At 34.4% G+C, this 23,999-nt stretch overlaps 1 protein-coding gene across 1 annotated transcript in view; it reads left to right on the top strand.

Annotated features, from left to right (window-relative positions):
* The window catches only part of LOC306800420 (cadherin-9), a 98,438-nt gene that overhangs the window by 22,453 nt on the left and 51,986 nt on the right, over nt 1-23,999 (top strand). Inside the window, exon 2 of the mRNA XM_079302518.1 lies at nt 8,902-9,214. Within this exon, the coding sequence (XP_079158644.1) occupies nt 8,987-9,214 (228 nt within the window). The 5' untranslated portion in view covers nt 8,902-8,986. The remainder of the gene's footprint in view (nt 1-8,901; nt 9,215-23,999) is intronic.

Here is a 23,999-nt window from a genome sequence, read left to right on the forward strand (position 1 = left end):
GTTTGTCTTCCAAAGTAGCCATTAAGTGTGCTGAGATGGAGATGGCTGAGCACTTGACTGCCCATGGGAAGCAGTGAATGAATTCCTTGTTTTTCTTTAGTTGTGTAGCTTTTGTTTTAGCTGTTAAACTGCTATGTTCTCATCTTTCCATTTCTGTATCTCCCCCCTGTTCTACCATATGGTGAATGAGTGGCTATGTGAGGCTTAGTTTCCACCCAGGGATAAACCACCACGACACAGCATAACAAAGCCAAGTGGGTGTGCAATGGAATCTTGTGAGTGTGGTTATACTAACATACATCAACTCTGAAGCTTTGTAATGTACTTTGTCCATAGCTTTTCAATACAATTGTAGACACTAACATTATTTTAGCTTGTACCAACTGTGACTCTCCCCAAAAATTCCCATCATGAAATCTCATAAGTGGTATGGATATGGTAGACCTGCTTTGGACTGAGGCAGGGCAGAGAAGAAGAAAGTTTAGTCATAGGGATTTGAGCCTTGCTATGCTATCCTATCTCTAATAGCTACAGGAGTTTACTGTACGTACATTTGAAGTCTATGCAATATAGTAAGCGGACACCCAAAGGATACATGATAAAATTCTTATGAAACTATGTGAAATCATGCACACGATAAAATCCTGACAATATGTTTAAAATAGTAAATTCTTACTACTGCTATAGGAAATAACACCATAATTTGACAAGAGATAGATACAGGGAAACTTTAACCCAGGGCTGTGCGGTCAATAAAAAAGCAAACTATGCTAAATATCATAATGAAATTAAGTAGAGAAAAGCGATTAAGCTGCTGCTTATAAATGCATGAAGCAGCAAATTATTATTATCAATCTCAAGAGAAACACAAAAAAAAAAAAAAAAGGAGGAGATTTAGAGTAGGGTTACAGGTGCAATCAAAACTCTGGCAGAGCTTCCATACAAGAAATTATTAAGCAGGTAGTCCCAAAGCTTTCCATCTTGGAAAAAAGACAGCTGAGGGAGAAATTCATTTAAGTCCCTACATTCAGCAGTGGCAGAAAGAATGGAGAGGGAATAACTGTTTTCCATGAGTTCCAATGGATGTACTCATTGTCTAATGAGGATGACACTTAAAATGTTCAAAAACAAACAAAAAACATTTGTTCTTTTCATAAGATTGGTAAATATGAGTCTCCTTGAACAACATTGTTTCTCTGAGACACTGACATGCTTTCAAAAAAAACTTTGAGAAAGTCATGGCAAAGAGAATCTATGGGAGACTACTACCTTACACTTGGAGACTATGAAAACATACAGAAGAAAAACTATTATATGCTTCTCAACACTTAAGTGTTATAACGAGTGTCAGCTTGTTGAAGATATCCTTATTTTTACTCCCAGATTGCTAACAAGATAAGCAGTACTTTATTACAATTATTTTGAATGTATTCATATTTCACATTTGTCTTTCATTAAGATGACATCTGAGTAAAAGATTTTTTTTTTTTTGCTCCTTGCTGGGGGAATGTTTTTAAGTTTTAGAAAGAGATTCAGAGCTAGAAATATGAAAGAGGAAAGTTATCAAAATTTATTTCTGTGATCTATTTTATTCCTGCAAGAGAATTGCCATTTGTAGGTATTTAAAAGTGTTTATTGTGGAAATATAGGATGAAACCTCAGCTACACCAGACTTTTTTCAGACTACCTGAGATAAATTAATAGCAAAAAAAATATGTTAAGGTTATGCATTATTTCTGTACAAATTCCTATGCTTGCCATAGTCTTGCTCAGCTCTGGAAATAAGACTTTTCTAGATTTTGTGATCCCGTTGGAGACAGCAGAAGGACACAGAAGAGGTTGGTCTCTAATAAATGACAGCATTCAGCAGCTGCTCAATTCTCTGAGGAAGGAAGCAGCAACAATGAGCTACAATTACATTCTGAATTTGCTGACCACCTTTAATTGGTCAGCAACTCAGTTTTTCCAGTCCAGAGTAGTGAATGTATAATCCCTTGCAGGCAGTAATTAAGTCCTTCTCTATAGGAACAAAATTTCTTGTGACTCAGATGTACATGAGAAAAAAAAAAAAAAAAAAAAGCAAAAAGGAAGGCAGAGATTGAAATTTTTAAAAAGACCTTGAGATACTAGCTTGAAGATGTCTTTATTCTGAGAAATTCTGGCTTGTAACAACCTCTTGGGCCATTATACAAGCTGTAGACTTGGGAAGCTTAGCAAGCTCTCATTGGAGTACATGCCATGCTCGGGAGATATGCAGAGATAGGAGGCACCAGATGTGGAATCTCAGAACACTTCATTAGGTGTGTGACCAGAGTACACTGATACATAATGAAAGAGCAGGAAAAAAAAAATTAGAGAAAGCATGTAGTCGCAGTTATCAGGAGAACTGGTAAATCCTGTCATTAACAGTGCTGCCATAGGTGAATCTCATCTGTTTCATGCAGAGAGAATAATGAGAATCAAAATGTCTGGAAAATAGAGGCCTATGACTCCAGATATGGCTTGGGTTGTATCTGGCGTATAGAAAGCTGTGCTGCTTATGAAAAAAATCCAAACAAGCAAACAGGAAAACTCCAACCCCCCAAAACTCCTCAAAAAGAAATGTCTTAATTTTGATACCTGCAGGGTATTAATGTCAAAGTACAGACAATGAGTTTATGAGAGACAAAACGTGAAACTCTTAAAGGGGAGGAAAAGAGAAAAATTTTGCTTTGATGATAGCAGTTATTTTTCCTCATGTTTCTGAAGTCTATTCTTTAAAACCAAGAATATGATGGATGTGTTGCATTTGTAAATAAGGTGTGGCTTAAAAATTTATAATGCAATTTCATTATATGATAAGAGTGAAATGTGTTCCCTGTGGAGAAAAATCAATACTAAAGATCAAAGGAATATCTTCAAAAGTCCTTGCTTTAAGGGTTTACAAATGCTATATTTCCTTGTTCCCCTCATGCTGATGAAAAGGAGATCCTGTAAAAGTGTTCATTATTGGAGAAAAAGTCTTCTTTTTTTCTTTCCGATGAGAAAATGCACATTTCACACGTGTAATCCAGTGGCCTGTTGCCTCAGAAGCAGATATTGTAAAAGTCCCTTTTAGCTTCATTTAATATCATTACTAAGAATTGAGAGACCCTTTTCCATGATGGGTTGGGAGTGCTGCAGGCTTCATTCACCAGCTGAGGGAAGGATGGTTGGAGAACAAGCAGTCTAGAAGCAGTTTCATCGGCTCCTCAGATGATACTTCCTCCAGAGAAGGGCAGATGGGATTTTCATTGCCCAGGGAGAATTGCTTTAAATCACAGCTCTGCCTCTGCACAATTCTGCCAGTGGGGATTGTCCAAATATGAACCAACACATTCTCTTGCCAGATTCTCCCACTCAGCAAGTTTGAGTTACCCACTGTGAGTGCTATTGAGGGCGTGACTCACCATGATGAGGTGAATTTGGACCTGTATCTCCAGTGTAGATACCCGAGAGTTAGAAAAACTCTAAAATAAATGTTAACTCTCTTGTGTCACAGCAAGAGAAATGTTTTTTCCTAATGCACCTACAAACCATAGATGAATTTGCCTAAAGATATTAACTCAACAGACATTCCAATATAAATTGCTATTAGTTCAAATTCATTGTTATTTTTATTAGTATGACTCCTGGAATCATGTAGCTAAGGGAACCTGCACTGGTGTTCCAGAAATAAAGAATTACCTTCATCTATTTCCTGGCAAAATTTTCAAATTAGCTTATCTTCACTGTATGCAGTGCTGAACAGATAAGCAGCCCAATAGGCAAAAGCAGTTTTGAAAATCTATTCTGAAAGGTTTGCAGCGGAAGCTGCTGAGTGGTAAAGTGTTTCTTTAGTGTGGTGTATGTTTCTGTGCCTGAAGAGGATCTGAATACTTTTGCTCAAAGAATGGGTGTTCATCAGTAGAAAAATCTGGCCCTTAAGCACTGGGGTTCTCTCAAAATCTACTTCAGGTCTCCTAGAAATAATTTCTTGATTACCTCAAGTTTAGTCCATATGCATTGGTGGTTTTCTTTTAAACTTTTCAACTTTAGCCCAAACCTTATCTTAATACATGAATAGGAAAAAAAAAAAAGGAAGAAAAAAAAGCTTTGTTTCAGAAGAATGACAGAAAAGAATGCTGTTTTTAGAAAGTCATACATCCAGAGACTATATTCATGTCTGCAGTATAACTGCACTCAGAGAATATTTGAGTGCTGCAGCCAGAGGGAAGCATGTGTATGCATCCTAGGATGTCTTTAATTAGTTGGGAAAGTGATAAAAGTGAACCTACAGTGGCACAGATCCAGTCTCTTCCTAAATCTTGGTATTGTAGGTGGCAGTGTGCTGTTTATAGCACAGCCCTTTGTTGCTATATCTTCACCACTCTTAGTGCTCAGTCTAGGTAGGTTAAAGCTGCATTCAGGTATTCTATTTTCAAAAAAAGGCTGACAAAGCCAATGAGACTGCTTTCCATGCATGCAGGCTACGAGAGATTTTATTTGTTATGTCCTATTAAAATACATACTTAGTTTTACAGATTGTTTGGATCATCCTCAGCATTAGTTACATCTTTCTTATTTAGAGATCAGAGTGCAGCAATATGAAGCACTGCTGCTGCAGTTAACTCTGCTATTTTTAGCTATTTTAGCACCAGATCTTTTGCTTTTAGAATTCAAATTTTGCTTCACAGTTAACAAATGAAACAGACTAATGTGGGATACATTATCAAGTTGCCGAAGGTTAGCTTTTTTCGTGTCATGCTTATGAGTGACTGTGCTGCACTAATTAAAAACATTGCCATGGCAATTGCTATAGAAACATTTAAATTGGCAGCATCAGTAACAAATCCGTGCTATTGATCCCAGCAAGGCTTGTTTCACACTATACCTGAACAATCTAAAAAGAATATTTTGCATTCAAAAGGACTGCAAGAGATAAATTTTTTCCAGTTGTTACTATGCTCAGGAGAATAACATTTATCATACAAAGATTATTAATTTACCTGAAACTGTTATAGGGTTCTGATAACAAAGTCCTTACATCAAGAAGAGACTGCAATGGTTCTATGCTATCACCACATATCCCTCAAACCATACAAATGACAAAACCTCCACTCAGATCCACTGATTAGAAAAATGGGGGAGAAAAGCAGGTTCTCAAAAATGTTTGGCATTAACTTGTTTAACACATGCATTCCCCATCTTAAGAGAAGTCACCAAGACAGCTAGCAAGAAAACCATTCCCTATTGTTTGACAAGAACAAGAAGTTGACATTTTGCTGATTAAATGATGGGAGCAGAAATGAAGTGAGAAGAGATTGCATATAGAATATTGATCGGTTGCTTGGAAAAAATAAATTGTTCTCTAAAGATCTTTGCTTCTCTTAGAAGGAAAATCAAATTAGATGTTTATCATAATGTTCAGCAGACACAATGACCCAGAATAATAAATCTTTCTTTACACATAAAATTATTGCAAAAATAAAGAGCAGGGGAAAATGAGCTATAACTTCATTTTTTTGGTTTGTTTTGCTTCATTCTTTTTGACATTAAGGATGCTACCTTTCGACAAGGTAGTAGAGTCCTACTAATTATGAAGGAAATCAGTAGAGGGCAGCGCTACACAGAAAACCACATGTTTAAAGAAAACTCAGTTTAACCTCTGCCCTAGCTGGGACAAAATGTGGGAAACTAGACTCCTTTGAGAAAAAGATCTCTGTGGAAAATTGGTGTTTGCACAGATATTAGTCCTTCTAGCAAGGTTAGAATATCTGTGCAAGGTGCACTGAGTTCCTTTGAAAAGGAACTGTTGTCTTACTTTTCCAGACCATACCAGGACTCTTTGTTTCAGTATTAAACTTCACCTTCTGAGCTTACAGAGAGCAATTCATTACTTAGTTGAACAGCTGACTATGAGACAAGATGCATAAGCCAATGCCCACCTTGAAGTATTTCTCTGAGTACAAAGAAAAGAGTAGTATAAACCTCCTCTGCATTTAAATGAATATGGCAAAGGGTGCTTGGACAGAAAGGAATGAGTGCAATTTCAGGAAATAAATGATGTGCTGTTTTGAAATAGCAGAAGTGAAGCAATCGAAATTTTATTTATATTTTATATTATCGCCAAACTGAACATGCAATCATACATCTCTAAAAGGCCAAATGAAAATATAATGATACTACCCACCTTCTCTGTTTCAGAAAGAGTAAAATCAAAGCAGACTAAATCATCTGAGTACTAGTTTTGTCTAGGTTTTGAAATAAGGACATTTTCAACCAAAAATTTTAATGCTTTGGCATTTTTAATAACTTCATTTTCACAGCAGTCTTTCAAGGCTTATAGGTTTCACAAAAATATTTTTAAGATTTTTTAGTAGTTTTATAGATTCACTATGCATTATAAGTTCACCAAATACACGTTATTTTTATTTATGTTAAATTTTTCTTGGTTTATGGTTTGTTATGTTTCACTGTAGAAAAGATGGTAGGGTTCAAGAAATTAGAGAAATACATCAGTCATGACCTTAAAATGCACAATACCATCAGAATATAACACAATCTTATAAAAACACATTTTTTATCAGAATAGTTACATAACCACACTTAATTTATATTAAAGCAAAAGTAATCCACTCTAAAATTTGATTAATATGAACATTTGAATATTATCATTCAGAATGTATAAAAGAGGCTTCTTGAACTACAATCCAAATGCAGCCATGAAAGAGCTCTATTTGAGGACGCATCAAGCAAGAATATCTCCAGAAGAGATAAGAGACTTGATAAGAGTCACTGGACAAAGCTGATTGCCTGACTTCTGAAAACAGTATTTCCGAAGTATTTCCAAATGTTTCTGTTGCTGCCTACTTTCATTCTACAATACCTTAAGCAGGATCTAATTAAAAAAGCATGAGGATCCCTTCAATCTGCCTCAGATCATGCAGTGGAATGGATTTGAAGTACAAACAATGAAGTCTTTAGCTCTACATTAATAAACAGCTTTATTTAGGGATAAAATCTACTTCAATCTAATATTTTGCAAAGATTTCCACTCATCAAACTTAAATGTGGATACAAGATTGGGCTGACTTTAGATTTTTTTTTCTTTTTTATCTGTATCCAGTAAATTTCAATCACAAGGCACGATCATCATGTACTAAATATGTTCTCTAGTTAATGTCAAAATTTACTGGTATTAAATTAACCACAGGAGAGTTGCATTTTGCCCCTCTGTCTGCAACAGGAACATACTGAGTATTACAACAGAAATAAACAGAATTCAAAGAAAACACATTCATGAATGTGTGCTATGATCTGTCTACCTTCATGATTTTATGCAAATTAAGTTAATTTACTGAGTGCTTTGATTCTTCAATTAAAATAAAAAGCAAAAGAAAACAAGTTTTCCTGCATGATATACAGGATCTTCTGCATAAATATGACACCTGTTATGGGATGATTATTAAGTTGTTTTTTTTTTTGTTTTTCAACATGATCTTAGAAAGGGATAAATATTCCAAGCCTTCACTTCTTACTCAGCTAAAACTCTTTTTGAAGTTCTTAAAATGCTTAGACTTTGATCCTCCTTCAAGATTGCTAGTAAAGACACTGAGTCCATACAGAATATCATCATTTTAAGACAATTTCACACCAGGGCACAATTCCAGTAATTTAATCATTAAGGCCTTTAGAGTACAATTCACTAAATGTTTTCCATTAAACAGTCTTGGTTCTCAACTGACTAATAATTTTCACAAAAAAACATCTTATTTCCAAAATGAGCTCTTGTACAGAAAAGAATACCTTCCCATCTTCTATAAAAATCCTGAACAAATAAACAACAGGGTAAAAACAACTGTTGGTAATATTGTGTTGCAGAAGAAAGGGGGATAATTTTGTATGGATTTTTAAAATTTAAAAATATCTGAATATTTTGGCCTCACACTACTATCACTGTTAAGGAACAAGGATTCTCAAAGAATATGTACTTTCCCTGCTGATTTTTTTTTTCTATGGCTTCTGTAATATACAATGACATCTCAGCTAAAGATATCCTAAAGCAAAACCAGATTTAATGTGAAAAAAGTTTATGGAAAAGAGTGGGACATCAGACACTTCAGTTGTACTGCCATATAAAGAGTATGAGATTGATTTGGTTTAATAAATGTTGCTTACAAACTTCCACAGAAAACATCAGAGTAAATTTCAGAAAAGTACTAATTGCAGTAAGGTTCTATATAATGAAAATTCCCATTCATTCAGCTGTGATTCAGGGAAAAATGAAAAACATTACAAATGGAGAATTCTCTTCCAAATGCAGAGTTTTATTAACCCCAGCAGGAGTCCTATGAACCCAGAGTTGTCTAACAAGTACTTTTTGTTCTTGTTTAATGAATATGTGAAAGTCATCAATAATGCTTAACAAATTTCATTTTATTACTTCCTTTCTGCAGAAATAAAAGAAGATCCTGTGATCAATTGGGGCCTGGCAAAGGGGAAAAATAGGATGTATTATCATAAAGTAACAGAAAATTCAGATTTGTAGACAGTTCTGAACAGTTACTAAGGGAGGATAGCATCAGGCTGAGCTGGAAGAGATTAGGTTGGAATGTTTCTTATTTGAACTCTTTCCTTGTGCCAGGATGCTGCTGGTAGCTAAAGCTTTCAGATAAAGTATTTTACTCAGCTTGTGTGTTAAATTAATGTCTATATACCGTGTGAGTGAATTAGTATAAGATGAAAAAAGACATTGAAGAACTTGACTTAAAACTCTCTGAGTAATTTTCATGGTTATTTGTAATTTCCATGCGTTATTGTTGTGATCACTACACTGTGTTCCTGTTTCCTTAAGGAAAAAAGTTATTGCAATTTACACAAACACTTCTCTCTGTCCCCTAGGTTTTCCTTACAAGAGGAATATAACATTTGAAAAATTTGTTCTTGTGAATTATTAGAGGAGTGGAGGCTAACAGCATCTCTGGAAATGAGGACTCGCTCCTTTCTGACAGTTTTTCTTTGGAGCTCTGTGTTTTATGTGGTTCATATGACGCCATCCCAAGAGAGGACTAACAAGCACTCACACAGTGAAAGGATAACAGGATTGTCAGAGAATGATGGAAAAACACTGCACCGCACCAAACGTGGTTGGATGTGGAATCAATTTTTCTTGCTGGAGGAGTACACAGGTCCAGATACTCAATATGTGGGCAAGGTAAGCCTTGTGTTTAAAGGATTCTTTAAAGGTGATGCATCTAACACCCTTGATATTTCACTCCTTCTCCACAGCTTTTCACTTTTTGGACAGCAGTGGTCCCAATTTCTCATTATGTCAAAACCCACCACAGACCACCTAAGGTTCCATGATTGTTCAAAGGTGTGAGCGAAACCAAGAAGTTCAGTGAAAAAAAAAAAAAAAAAAGGAAACTGTTCAGACTAGAATGTTCTGATTTCTTATTACATATGTCCATGCAAGTTTTATTCCTTTTCCAACTGTTAAACATAAATATTATATTAGAGAATAGAAAAGTAATGATTTCATTCACCTTGTGCTGGTGTACAGGGCTGTGTACTTTCTCAAGTGAAATATTCAATTCTATTAACAATAAAATTGCTGTCTCTTCATGTTTCCAAGTAGAGGAGTAGTGTTTGAGGAAAAAAATATCTGAATTTTGTGATTTTTGAAATAAACTGAAAATTTTACTTAATGACTTGAAGGGCTTTACATTCTTTGAGAGCTATCTACAACAGATGTTGTCAACAATGGCACCTCTGAATTCCAGTTGTCTACAGTTGTCCCTCAATATTTTTTCTGGTAATATGAAACTCAAAAATTTCTAGATATTTAGCTTTCTGGGATCTTACCATCCACAGATCTGACTTATGGTCTGGAATAACCAAGTTATCTTTATCAAGATCTAGAATATCAGAGATCTAGAATATACCCAGAGTGAATTACAATTAAGGAAATGTTTATCTTAATGGCTTCAATTAATAAATGTCCAATTCTGTTTCTGTCATTCATCCACAATGCTGTCACTAGCACTTATTGTCAGGTAAGTCTCTCATTTTCAGGTGTCTAGCTACTGATTTGGACACTTGTAGATAAATGCTCCAAAATTTTTTTTAACATTAGCTAATATCTCTGGTCATGTGAGACATGATCATCTGGAGAAGATGAAAATCATCTCCTTATATTTAGAAAAAATTGTCAAAGAAGTCAACCTTGTTGATACCAATACTACAGTTCCATTTTCCATGAAATAAATTCTGACATGAAGTAGCAGAAATAAAACAAAGGCAAGTAATCCTGATGATAGATCTGTGTACAAGTGTGCAAAATAGGAAGGTTTGTTGTAGGCAAAAGGGTCTTCAAGAAAGGATGGCCTAATTACATGGAGATATTTCTAAAAACAGCAATGTGTTTGCAAGTATTTTTTGAGTGGACTTGTCAAGAAAGCATACTAAAAGGTGCACTATAAGTCAAACCCCATGGCTGTAAGTCTACCTAGAATGGCAGAAATAGACTGATTTTTATAAATAGAAATCTGTCATAGAGAAGTAAATGCCAAATATTAGAGCTGCTTCCAATTATAGTCCCACTGAATATGATTACTTCAAACCACTTTAACAGTCAAATAAATTAAGCTTACATTAAGACCATCATCACCATCCATTTCACACAAGGAATGCTTGTATATTATAGTATAACACATGCAAACCTACCAGGGTAAGGTAAGATTGCATCTTGCTTTTTCCAAACTAACTAAAAGCTATTGGACCTTATTAGCATAGATTTAAGTCCAGGAATAAAAAACAGATGGCTATAGACTAGTTGGATCTGATATGTTTCACTTCTTATAACTCAAATTACATGTTGAGATTTTTCACATTTCACTGCAAAAAATTACAGAAAGACCCCTGAGAGAGGTCAGCACCACTGATTCTCTAAACAGATGGAAATCACCCCAAATATTAGCCTGTGTTCCAGAGGAGTTGCATTGAACTCCATGTGGTTTCTTTAATTAAAGTTCTGTCCTCAGTGCAATAAAATAATGGTAAATCTATTTTGAGTTAGTTCAAATTATCCCAGGTGCATGTGACATACAGCACCAAGAGGGAGGTGCTAAAAAAGAGGTCAAAGAAGGGATTTTTTTTTAAAGAAAGAAAAAGCACCCCAATAACTTAATTGAACAACATTATTCTGATAAAGGCTTAAACCTCAGGTTTAGTGTTATCCTCTTCAAAGTGATGGTAATTAGCAAACTGGTATGTGTGAAGTAAGAGCACTTTTATTCCAGCCCATGGAGACTAGTTCACAGCAAGCACTCTTATATATCCCCTCTTTAATATGGATGGGCTACTGGGGTAGAATAACAAATGTAGTAATAAAATTTAAATAAACTGAATTAAGTAAATTTTATCAGAAAATAAATTTCTAGGGGATCATAGACATAATATTTAAAAATTCATTTTCCCACCCGGTTTCTATTCTCATACAATTTTTATGTGTCTGGTCATTGATTGTGTTATGCTACTAATGTTACTTTATTGATGTTTTACTTTGTGATGAGTTTATTCTGTTATTGACAATGGGGAAGGATCACTTGGGACAACATAATAAAATCTGTTTACTAAGGAAGATGGGTACACAGGATGGAGAGCTATTCTGTGACATTCCCACACCTCTCTTTCTTCTTACTGGTCAGACCCCAGTCCAGCTTAGACCAGTAGCAGGGCAACTGGGCACTTACTTTGACCACTGGACAGTCCAAATCCTGGCTGGCAGTCTGGCCCCAATGAAAGGACTCAGGCTCCACTAAGTTGAAAGGGTCCCTGGAGTGGAGTTTCTCCCTCATATCTGAAACGTAGATGTTTATAGTTGAAATGTTGACAGCCACCCTTCAAGGACTAGGGATATATGCAATATAGAGCAGTTGTCTTGTGAATGAGATGGAAATCAAAGAAAATCCAGACAGCTTACAGTATGTTCCCCTCACATCTTTCTTTCCTTCTGCAAACTCAGAGAATTCATGTCTCAAATACAGGTGGATGTATAAAATGCATTGCTTCTAAAATGCATAGGGAGATAAATACTGCTCTGGACAGCTTAAAAATGAAATATTCAGCCAGACATATATAAGGTAAACAGTACCAGAGTCCTGTTTAAAAAAAAATTAGAAAATAAGAAAAAAGAAATTCTAAAATATAAAAATGGCTACGTTCTTTCAAAATGCTTATTGCCTGCTGAGATGTATATCTCAACCTGCTTATTAATGTGAGAAATTTTCAGAGGATGCAGTGAGAAGAACTGTAAAACTTGATTCTGCCCACTAAGAAAAGTGGTTTACAATATACAATCAGTACTTAAATTTATGATATGAATTTATTTTAAAGGAAGAACAACAATTGGATTTTTTTTTCATTAAATAAGGAGGTGTTGAAAAAATAAACACCTGATATGTCATATCTGGGAATGTCCTTTTCTTTTGCCAGGGAGAGGCCATAGATACAGCCTCTTGTTGCTACTTACTTTAAACCCCTTGTAGAACCTGAGAAATCTACTCACCTCCTAACAAACAAAGAGATAATCATCCAAAGAAAATGGGCAAGCAATTCAGGAAGTATTAAAATGCTGACAAGGATTAAGTTTATTAAACATAGAAAAAACTGGCACAGACTGTTCTAACCAATTAACCCTCAGGGGAAAATTAATTTTATTTTACAAAGATAATATTGATTTTATGTGTCTCCATTTCTAAATGATGTAACTGATACCCACTGAATGGACATCACTTCTGCAAAATGTCAATTGCTTTAACTCTGGTCCTTATGAAATATCCCTAGGCAAGAAGAAATAGACCTAATCAAAATCATTAGCCATTTTGGAGAAACATGGTCCTTTATGTTTTGCAGCAGTATATTGAAGTGATTCCAAGAGATGAGATTTTCCCTCCTTTAAGTCACTCAATTGCATTTTTTACACAGAAGCTCTCCTCTCCCTATATCAAATAGGCACTTTGCTAGTAAAAGTCTGCTAATCATGGTGGGCAGATAATGGGTGAAGCACCATTCAATATATGTCAGACCCAATCAGAAACATTATAACCAAACACCTGTCATATCCCAGAGTTTTAAAGAGAAAAACAAACAAGAATAAAAACATTTTTTCACACCATCTGCACTTTTCTTTCTCATAATAAGGGGGAAAATAAAAAGTCATATAAAAGAATAAATGTCACTGCTTAAAATTAGCTGCTCACGAATAGTCTCCTGTTTAATAACTTCCATAAAAATAAATTAACTAGGTTCTGCATGTCATAAGCAGCATTTAAATTGGATCCAAACTGAAGAAATATCTCTCTTCTATCACCAGTTAACCAAGCAATTCCAATGTTTCACGACATTTGTTTGTGTGTCTTAACAAGACTTATAAAGTGAAAAGAAAAAGAGTAAGAGGGTAGGGGGTTTTTTCAGTGAAAAGAAAAAGAGAGAGGAAAAAAAAAGAACTTAATTGAACTTCATAAACAATTATTAACTTAATAACTAACTTTAAAGAAAATAGAAAATGTATCACTTAACTGCCAAACTCACCAGATTTGGTTATTTATAAAAAAATTCACTCAAATGCCCCTTTTTATTGAATGGTTTTGAGGGGTTTTTTTATCTTACTATTTAATGGAATTGGGTAGTATTTTCTTGTAAATATAGACTGTCAATATACTAATGGCTAGAAGTATCATTTCACATTACTTTGCTCTCTGCCTTTGGTACACCTACCAGTCCAATGCAGGCTCCTTCTTAATATGAAAAGCAGCAGAGAAGTTGGAAACCTGAGAGCAGTAAAGTACTTTTCCATTAGTCTTATCTTCATCCCTCTGAATCTGTTGCTGAGGCCTTGGCCATACTCAGTCTCTGCTCTGAGCAGTTTGGGAGGAAGAAGCTTATGGCCCACAGGGGTGACCCAAACAAGCTGGCTCTTGGCAACATCACAGTGCCCAAACCAGCAGTAACCTTAATTGCTCCATCCTGAAGCACAATGTTCTCTTCCATGGTAGCTTCTATTAATTACCTAATTTTATTTTATTTGTGTACTGAATTTTTATCTTAATCTTGTGTTTGTAGTGTGAGAGAGAACTTGCTTTTTTACTTGTGACTTAAATCAAATTATGCAATTTTTTCATAAGGATTTCTTTACAGTGTTTGCTATTTTCCCTCTACGGAGTCTGTTTAAGACTGAACTATAAGCATGAGAGAACATGGAAGTGCACTATCTCTTCAGAATTACAAGTGTACCCTCTTCTTTGTAAGAGCTACATTCCATTTGTTCCCCCACTAAAACTGTTACAATCAAGACAGCAACTAAATATGGCTAGAAACAGATTGTTTTTGATATTTTTTAACTCAGCACTATGATAAATTGAAAAAAAAAAAAAACCAACAAAAAAAACCCCAGAATCATAAACAAATCATATGTTTCTATAATTTAAAAACATAATTCAACTGGAGGAAGATTACATCACATTGTTAATATATTCCATCTAGTATGCACTGCATCCTAAAGCCATCTCATAAATCATAATTTTGAAGAAGATGTAATAATATATTTTTATTAGAATCTCTGTTCCTAAAGTAAAATCAGTATTTTAAGATTGAATAAAAGATGAAAAATTAGTAGGATCTCCTCTTGTCTTTCCTTTCTCAGACCTCAATTTTTTCCTTGTATTTGAATAAATACAAGGAAATAATGATGTATCAAACAGAAGGGGGAAAAAAAAAGACAGTAAATTCCAAAGAAATAAGAAAAACAGTCTGACCAATGTTTAAAAACACAAAAACTTTTTTTGATATTTAAGTTTATAAATCATCTCCACTTATACTGTATTCTTCAGTTAGCACATTTTTTCAATAGATATTTGATCGATTTTCTAGCAGCCATATCCTAGGCAGATGAATCATCAGAATATAACTAAAATTGTAACTGACAAACAGATGGGAAAAAAAATTGAAAATTCCACAAGGTCCTGTCTCAGACGCATTCATAACTTAATTGTAAACACCAATAAGGAGCCATAGCTTTACTTGTTTAAAATAATTTGTTTTCTGAAGGCTTCCAACATAAATCTTAGTGAAAAATTTCTGGAAGTAAAATTTACTTTTGTAAAAAAATAATTAAAAAAAAAAAAAAAAACTTCAATAAATGTTGTTATTTTAAAAAGAAGACTGGAAGGCCAGGGAAGAAAATGATGAAAGACAAATGTTACATCTTCCAAATACAGTGGGACTCTCTTTTCCTAGAAAGGGCAGCAGGAATTTCAGACAACCTAAATAAATTTTTGATTGAAGTTTCAAAAATAGTGAAGAGATCTAATCACATCATGTATAACCCAAGTATAAACAGTTCAAATATGAAATATCTGAAATGTTACATAGCAATAATGGGCCTAAGATAGAATTTTTGCTGTCAAATTTTACACCATATTTCATCTAAAATAAAGAATAATTTTTGAAAACAACTGCAATGATCAGAGGCTTCAAACACATGAATAACAAGAGTGAGTTGGCATTGTTTGGTACAGATAGAGCAGCTGTCATGAGATCTGACAGCTTCTGTTTCTTCAGCTACATAAAAGGCTGTTAAAAAAGCAATCTGAAGTTCTTGTCATGTTCAGGGCAAGAAGTTGGGTTCATATTGTCATAAGGCTGATTTACAGTCATCATCAGGAAAAAGTTTTTGGTGGTAAATGCAGTCAGTACAGTTAAGTACTAGGCAAAGAACTCCCAGTGAGACAAGATTATATTGATGCTGGAGGTTTTCATGACAAACCAAAAAACATGCCAGAAAGGTGGCAGTGATTCTACCTGAACACTGAAGCATGTATATCAATTTAGGACCTTGACTATTCTATTCTCAAGGATTCTGTGTGTGTTTTTCAAGTTCAACTGCTAAATCAGCTAAACTTGTTTTGAGGGGAAAAATTTACATACGACAAACAAAAAAGCCTGAACCAAAATAAACCAAGAAACTTAAGAAGTGAGGAAATTCTCAAACCTTTTACTGCTAATTTCCCCTTTCTTCTTTCCCTTGTTTTTTCCATTGCCTTGTACCTTCTTCTCTCCCCTCTTTGGGGACAGAACATCCACTATGCAATGCAGTGCAATGTAATTTTTGAAAATTTAGCAACTCTATCTGAAAACAGCAAAAATGCAGGCATCTAAATGATTACTAAATTGCTTTTAAAGCCAAAGTCAATGCAAGACAATTCAACATAGGCAAAAACAACCCTATTTCTCCAATTCTTTACCCTTTTTCCTCTCTCCCTCCATGCTTCTATCAGGTGTGGAAAAAGTTGTGGTCAACCAATGCCCAACCTGGCAGCCATGGTGTGGAGTCTACTTCATAGTTAGCTCTGTGCTTGCTCTTGGCTTAGTCACAGCCACCCTTCCTGGGGATGTCCTGAGTGTGCTCAGAGCACCCAGGGGGTCAGATCAGACAACAGGAGTGGAGGCTGGGGTCCTGCACAGTGGAGGCCTCCCCCGTGGAGTTCAATGGGATTGAGCAAGTTGACAAGCTAATAAAAAGTAAAACCACCTCTTTTAAAGACACAGTCAGCATGGAGAATGGAGTCCTCTTCTGTCTGCAGTGGTAATTTCTAGCTGCCACCTAAAAATAATTTTAGTTTTAATAAAAATGGCTTTTCTGGGCTTAAGAGTATCTTGCTCTTGTCAAGCTCCATATGTGAAAAGGTCTAAGGTCTGGCTCAAGATCTGTGTGGCTCAGGAGCTTGGCCCAATAGGTAACTGTTATTCTTAGAATAGCTCAATCTTATTAAAACTTTCTTGCCTATTATTTCTAAACCTTGCAACATTAAGTCTGGGAAAAGAAGATTAGACTAGTGGCAATCTGCAGACCTATAATTATCCATTATCAGGCAATCATTTATTGCTCATGAAAAGGTAGGAGGCTGAGGGAAACGTATTTCGTAAGACATTTTTCGTTATGTTGTTTATTTATTCCCTTGATTGCATTATGGGAATGATTCTGGAGAGGATAAGTGCTTTGACTACATCGTGGTTTACTGGCACCTGCCAGCCCAGTGATAGGGTGCAAAAGTCATCAGAACAAAACAGTATGTGACTACCTATAAAGGTCGATTTGACAGCATCAGAGGATGGTTTTGTGCAATGTCTTGTCTGTCAGGGAGAGGGTCACAGTCATCCTGTCAACAAATAGTGAATCTGTCAACAAGAAGCTGCCAAGAACAGCAAGCATTTTCTTCCTATATGTGCCTGATACATCAAATCTTATTTATTGTAGGAATCATCACAATTCAGTCCTCTGGAAACTGAAAATAAATGTCAGTCTAGTCCATGTAATTGGCCAATTTAACACTATGCTGTGTATCAATCAAAAGAGGAACCTGTAAATTTATCAGTTTGGAAATAGATAATCGTAGTCTGATCATTGCTGTATGTATGTGTAGTAGCACAAGCACACTGGGCAAACTTCTGCTCACTCTTACATCAATCTAGGGTCAAGAAACCCTGTTGAAATCCCTCTTTTCTATTTTTCCACAGAAGAATGTGGTAAAAATATTCAAGAAAGCCTTACAGCCTCCATGAACATTTCAGAAGTCACAAATTCCTCTCTGTCTTTCTTCACATTTCAGACACAACTATGCTCATTTCAGATGGAAGCCACTATAAGAGTTTTTTTTTTCAAATTTTGAGTGCAAGTAAATGACAATTGGGGTGATGAAGATGAAGGGTTTTTTTAAGTATTGTCCATTTCCTTAGAGGTAACCTAAGGAGAAATTGCACAAATTCTCCTGTACTTTAATTTTAAAATTTTACCAGTATCTCAAAGAGGTTTTTAGGATGGTTGATTCAGCTACAAAAATGAACTTTTAGCCCATATCTTGCCACAAAAATAATTGGCAATGCTGGAAATAATTATTAATAAAATTTGACTAATTTTTAATATTAATTTTACTTTAATTTTCCCCCTGTAAATTGTAATTTCCAACATTTCTCTACTGAAGCTTTTACTCAGAACATGTCTGTCTGTGTTCCCACACAACAGTATTAAAAATATGCTTTGAAATATAATGACAATAGCCATGAAGGATTGGGCTGAATGGTTTATCAGATTATACTATGAAAAGGAGGAAGGTACAGAAACAAATATTTTCTATTTACCTATTTGGGGAACAGTGCTTTTTGTGAATTTGTTGATTTAATTGATTGCTTTAACTTTTCCTAACGCAAAACAATGACCAAGACACAGACACTAAATGGCATATTGTTATATTTCTACTCAAACATTCATAGCATTAATCTAAATTAAAATTTGTACTTGTTTGTACTTGTTGTCAGCACCTATAGTTTCCTTTTGAACATCTAGCTGCTACTACATATTTCTGATTAAGAACCGAATTTAACTAAATTTCCAAATATTGAGAATAAATTTGTTTCTTATAAAAAAGTTCTGGTTTACAACTTCTATGAAGTTAAAGTTGAATTAAACAGTAATATATCACACTGATAAAAATGTTGCTGGTACTTATGCAACCTTTAAAAATGGTGTTTTTCTGATAGTTCAGTCTTACAGAGGTTGTGGAAGTAAACATATTTTTCTTTTTAATAAGCATTTCTGATTAATAAACCCTGTCAAATACCAGGAGGAAACAGAGCATTAAATGTTCATATACAACAGGTAGCTGACTGATAAGAACAAATTTTAAAAAATGAAAAATAAAATATTGAAAGTACTTGTTTTCACTTTCTTTCTGCCATTACAACATTTGCATTTAAAACAGTGAGATTAAAATCTCTGTAAAACAAGATTTAAAAATAAAACCAAAAGACTGTATGTGCTGTGTAAAACAAGTGACAGAAATAAATAAATGTTTCCCTTTAATTTTAAACCTATATTAATTTCTATAAATTAGATATATTCATTAGATATAAACAAGTGGCGTGGATAATAAAATGAATTTAAAGAGGAATTCAGCATAGGAAAAAATATTTTTATAAACATTTTCACTGAAGCAAATGGAAGGAGGAATCCTGCAAAAAACCAAAATAAATCACTTAAGTATGTTGGGTTTTTTTAACTCTAAATTTCAAAAAACATGCAAAAACATTAATTTCATTAAAGACTAATATTTATGATATGGAAGAGGTTGTGATTTGATTCACACACACTCCATAGGAAAAATTTAGAATCATACAGAAAGGCATGAAATGAAGGAAAAAATATTAATCTATAGAAGAAGAATTTCTTCAGTCCCTCAAAAATATGGAGGGAAACAAGAAATCTGTTTCCATCTTATTGTAGATACTACAATCAATTTTCTTTTTACTTCAGGTGAGTAAATATGGTCAAACTGTATAAAAGAAAAAGAAGCAACACAGCCCCCCTCCCCCCTATAATTTAAAATTCTTTTATTGTCCTAAAAATTATTAAATTATATGATATATCATTCATATATTATGTCTCATATATTATGAAAATATATGTGTGCGTATATCCACTGGTTTATCTTCAGGATAAAAAAAGGATTTACACTGATCTCTTTGATGAGAATAAAAGATAAAAGGATAATTCATTTGTTAAAATAATGATTCTAGGATTAATAATTTCCTCTTCCTTAAGTATAATTCATTGAAATATATCAAGGTATTTTACATGAAATGAACATCACCTATGGCAAGACAAGCACTGACAAAGCATCTCTTCTTCTGAAGAGAAAACTGCAATAAAGTTGCTGAAACAGTGATTTGAGTTCACAGAGCAAGTCAATGACAACAATTTGATGCAGGACAGAATAGCTACTGGATAGCAACAAATTCACATAATGATAAGGCTCATCTATTTGGAGAGGTCAAGACTGAAAGGACAGCAGTCATCAAGAGTGAAAACCATTTGTAAAAAAAACAAACAAAAAACAAAACCAAAACCACTCCTGTTCCCTTATTTTAAATAATAACAAAATCTCAAGTTCTATTTTAAAACCTATTTTCATATGATTAACAAGGTCATGATCAACATTTGAGTCTAATTGGAGATGTGGCATAATTAGCAAAATAACCAGTCTTATTATGTGCCCTGTTTTGTTCTCCAAAGTACAGAGAACTTTCTTAGACAAAAATGGATTTCAGAAAAGAATGGAGTCCATCATCATTGAATTCTCGAGTACTTGCCCCACAAAATTTTTTTTATAAGTTTTTAGAAAATTAGCATCAATGAATTCAGAATTTTATCTGCCTTAACCACATGCAAATTCTTTGACTATTCTTGTTCTTGAACTAATAATAGTTTAACTATTCTCTTATTCACCTCTTGCTGGTTTGGTTTTGATTTTTTTTTCATTAATATTTGCATTAAAAATCTTTTTTTTAAAAAATCCCTCCTCAATAACTCCTGCACTGTCTAATGTGTCCTTCTTAATCTCACTTGAGTGGAACATGAAGCAACACTGTTGGTCTGCAAGGCTTTATGCTTGGTTTGGGCCTCATGCTTTGATTTCTCTAGGTGCTGCTTCTGTTTCATGGAGTTTTCATCTGAAGCCCAGGCAGCCTTGTCTTGGCTCCCCTCTAAGATACACCCTTCATGTTTAATCAGAAAGGTACAATCAGCCTGTGCTTTATGCAGTACCTGAAGTCCATCTCGGGCACTCTCCAAATGGAGCTACACTTGCCAGTTTCAGTTGTACCATGGAAGTCATTAAGAAGTGTTGATAACTATTTCAGCCACTGCCTTGACTTTGGCCTCATTACAGCTATGACCTTCCAAAGATGATGTTGTGAAACAAGATTTAAAAGATCTATATGAGTAGGCAATGCAAATTTCAATAAATACAAAATGAATGACAAATAAGAAAAAAAAAATACACTAAACATTTTTTTTCTAACTACTGATTTTCATGATACTCTTCTTGAAAAAATAGCTTCCCTTAGGAAGTTACCTTATCATAACACAGGTTCAAGGCTTGGCATTTATTATGTCCTGCCCTGATTAAAACCTTTTTTCTAAAATATACCTGCCTTTGAGAATCTGCTTCCCAGGTTTTACCAGGACTTGGGCATATGCGTGTCTTGAAGCAGAAAGGGGACAGGGGAATTTCACTCATGCTGATGAAGGTATGACATGGATAACTGTACAGAATGTGTTCACTGACTACTCTTGAGTTGGAATGATAATTTACATTTTCCACACAGTCAGCAGAACAGATGAAAAATGTAATACTTAAAATTAACTTCAGTCTGTGTTTTTCTTCTTTATTTTTTTTTTCTTTTTGGCTTGGTCAACATTGTCGATAAATAAGCAGTAACAAAGAACATTAGTGATAATTTAAACAATGACCTTACCCTTTTTCCACTATAGTAATTTGAAAATTTTGTTTTAGATAAACATTTAAGATATTTAAAGCACCACCACATAACAATGGAATTCTGAAATTAATATTGAGTGATGAATTAATTTTTCCTTGTGAGATGTGTATTGTGTCCAGAAAATATTTCATTAGCCAGTTTGCAAAGCCGGATCTTAGGGAAAATACATAATTTAAAAATGAATCTTTGTGGTAGAGACCATTGTGAATCAGTAAGCATGAAAAACAGCATAATAACTTTTTAGATTTAAAAGGAATTTGTGTATGCACGAAAAAAGTATGTTTTAAGGGGAGTAAATAACCTATTTTGAATATTTTTGGAAACTAAATAGTCAGCAGCTTAAAAAAATTTCTGTCAACAGATCTATAGTATGGTTCTATTTGCTTGATGCTGAAAACCTGGAAGTCTGTTTACATATTTAAGGACAAAAAATACTCTGATCATATTGGCTTAAGCCTCAATATCTTACTATTCCATTATACTGTATGGCTTCCTAAAAACAATGCAGTCATGATCAGTGCACAACTCTTTATAAGTATACATGTATATTATATATATATATTATTACATATATATAAATTATGATCAGAAGAAACAAAATGCCCAAATATTCATGTTATTGATATATTCTTGAGACTGTTGTATCCATTCTTGGAAACACACAAACATTCAGTATATTCAATCAATACAGTCCTTGTCCAAAGTTAGGGCAGCAGATAACCAGACAATTTCAAGGACATCAGATTCATAAAAGAAAATAGAAGAGAACAAATCACAAAACGAAATACAGGTCTATTATAATTTAAAAGTTCTAAATCCTGGGGCCAGGGAAGCAGGGATGCAAAGATAATAAAAAACTACAGTGGTCAGAATGAATACTCTCTCTTATAAGCTTACTGGTATAGAGCAATTAGTTCTGTAGAGGGTGGAGGATAATCCACCCATGACAAACTCGTTGCTTCCAGCCTACCTCTGTGCACACCATTTGGAACCAAAGGACATTTTCAGTGCCTCTAAAGCAGCAATAAAATTGATGCACACAGACAGATTTCACTCAGGAGTTTTTGGTGGAAGAAAAATCCATGAGAAAGATACCCTCTGTTATTTTGAAGCCTTTAAAATAATGATAGATTTAACACCTGTTCCAGGGATTGATTAAAGTGACAGTGTTTGGTGTTATGATATCATAATTTCTGACCTGTGAAAGCAATTGATGACTGGAGTCACTTCCCATAAATCTGTATCTCATGTTATGGAACAGACAAATTACTGTATATGACAAACCATAAATAATAGTAAAAAAGTTGGTTTTTTTCATCAGGCTAAAAACCTATAACTCAGCTGTTGATTTGGAGAGTAGAGAGAGGAAAAATTTTATGTGCTCTGAAATCCAGTTCTTTGCGCAGAAGTAAGGATGTAACCACTTTTGCAGTTTTGACTACAGTTTATCATAGAGGGCTCAGGAGATATAGAAGATAGGTAAGAAGGGGAAGGAGGCACACGAGAATACAGCTCTGACTTCCAGGAATCCTTCCTACATATGCAGAAGATACATATGGAATTTCCCCATGTAGTGTTTGTATCATTCAAGCCAAAAGACTACTAAGAATTCTGCTGAACTCTCCCTGAATGGAAACAAGATTTACCCTTAAGTACTAAGTAAAAATCAGCACCTGCAGCTGATGTCAGCAGTGTTTTTCATAATATCACTCTCTGGAGAATTTCTAACAATAGACAGCTGAACACAAAAACCAGATGCTGGAAAACAGAAGATAAGGAAAGTAAATGTCATTTGCCTTGTTTAATATACAGTCACTTAGGTTTCCATCACACACAGAGTCTGGTTGTTTAATTAAGAAGTTTATGCTGATGTCACAAATTCAAGTCAGGTAAATACTTTGCCATTTAACACATACATAAAACTTTTGATTAAACACACATAAATAGAAAATTAAAGCAGTGCATGTACTGCTATTTCAATCCATACTAAAGAACTACTGCAGCTATTAAGATTCTTTAGAGTTTTTAATTACTTAAAATGCTAATGAAGAAGAATATTGGCTGAGCTGGTGTTGATGCTGTATCCTAGCTGCTGTGGATCGCACAAAGGTCTGAAATCATACAGTAGGGGCACTAGTTAATAATGTGCTTGTCACTAGCGCTCAATGCATTGTGTGTGATATTTTAGGTTTGGCTGAGATGATAATACCAGCCCTTGTTTCAAGCATACCCCTTTCATTTTTTTATTAGAATTAAATTATTTTGTTTCAGGTAATACATATCCTCTTTCACAAATACTGTCTTTTTTTCCTAGCTCTGTATACAGAAACTTCTTTAACTGGAGAAAGCTAAGTATGATAATTACAGTCAAATTCCCAGGCTGAAATAAATTTGTGCTTTAATATGTACTGATACAACTTGGAAAACTCAATTTCTTTCTGTTTCACAGTTTCAGAATAAACAGCATCGAACAATCACCATATATGAATAGAAATTTGATGTAAATAGACACATGGCTTTGTAGAAGCATACACACATTTTCCTTTACTTAGCATGTTTCCTCCATCAAGCCAGGAACTTTAGGTAAAAACTATGATTAAAAG

The sequence above is a fragment of the Erithacus rubecula genome (assembly GCF_903797595.1).
Source record: "Erithacus rubecula genome assembly, chromosome: 3".
In the NCBI taxonomy this organism is placed as follows: Eukaryota; Metazoa; Chordata; class Aves; order Passeriformes; family Muscicapidae; genus Erithacus; species Erithacus rubecula.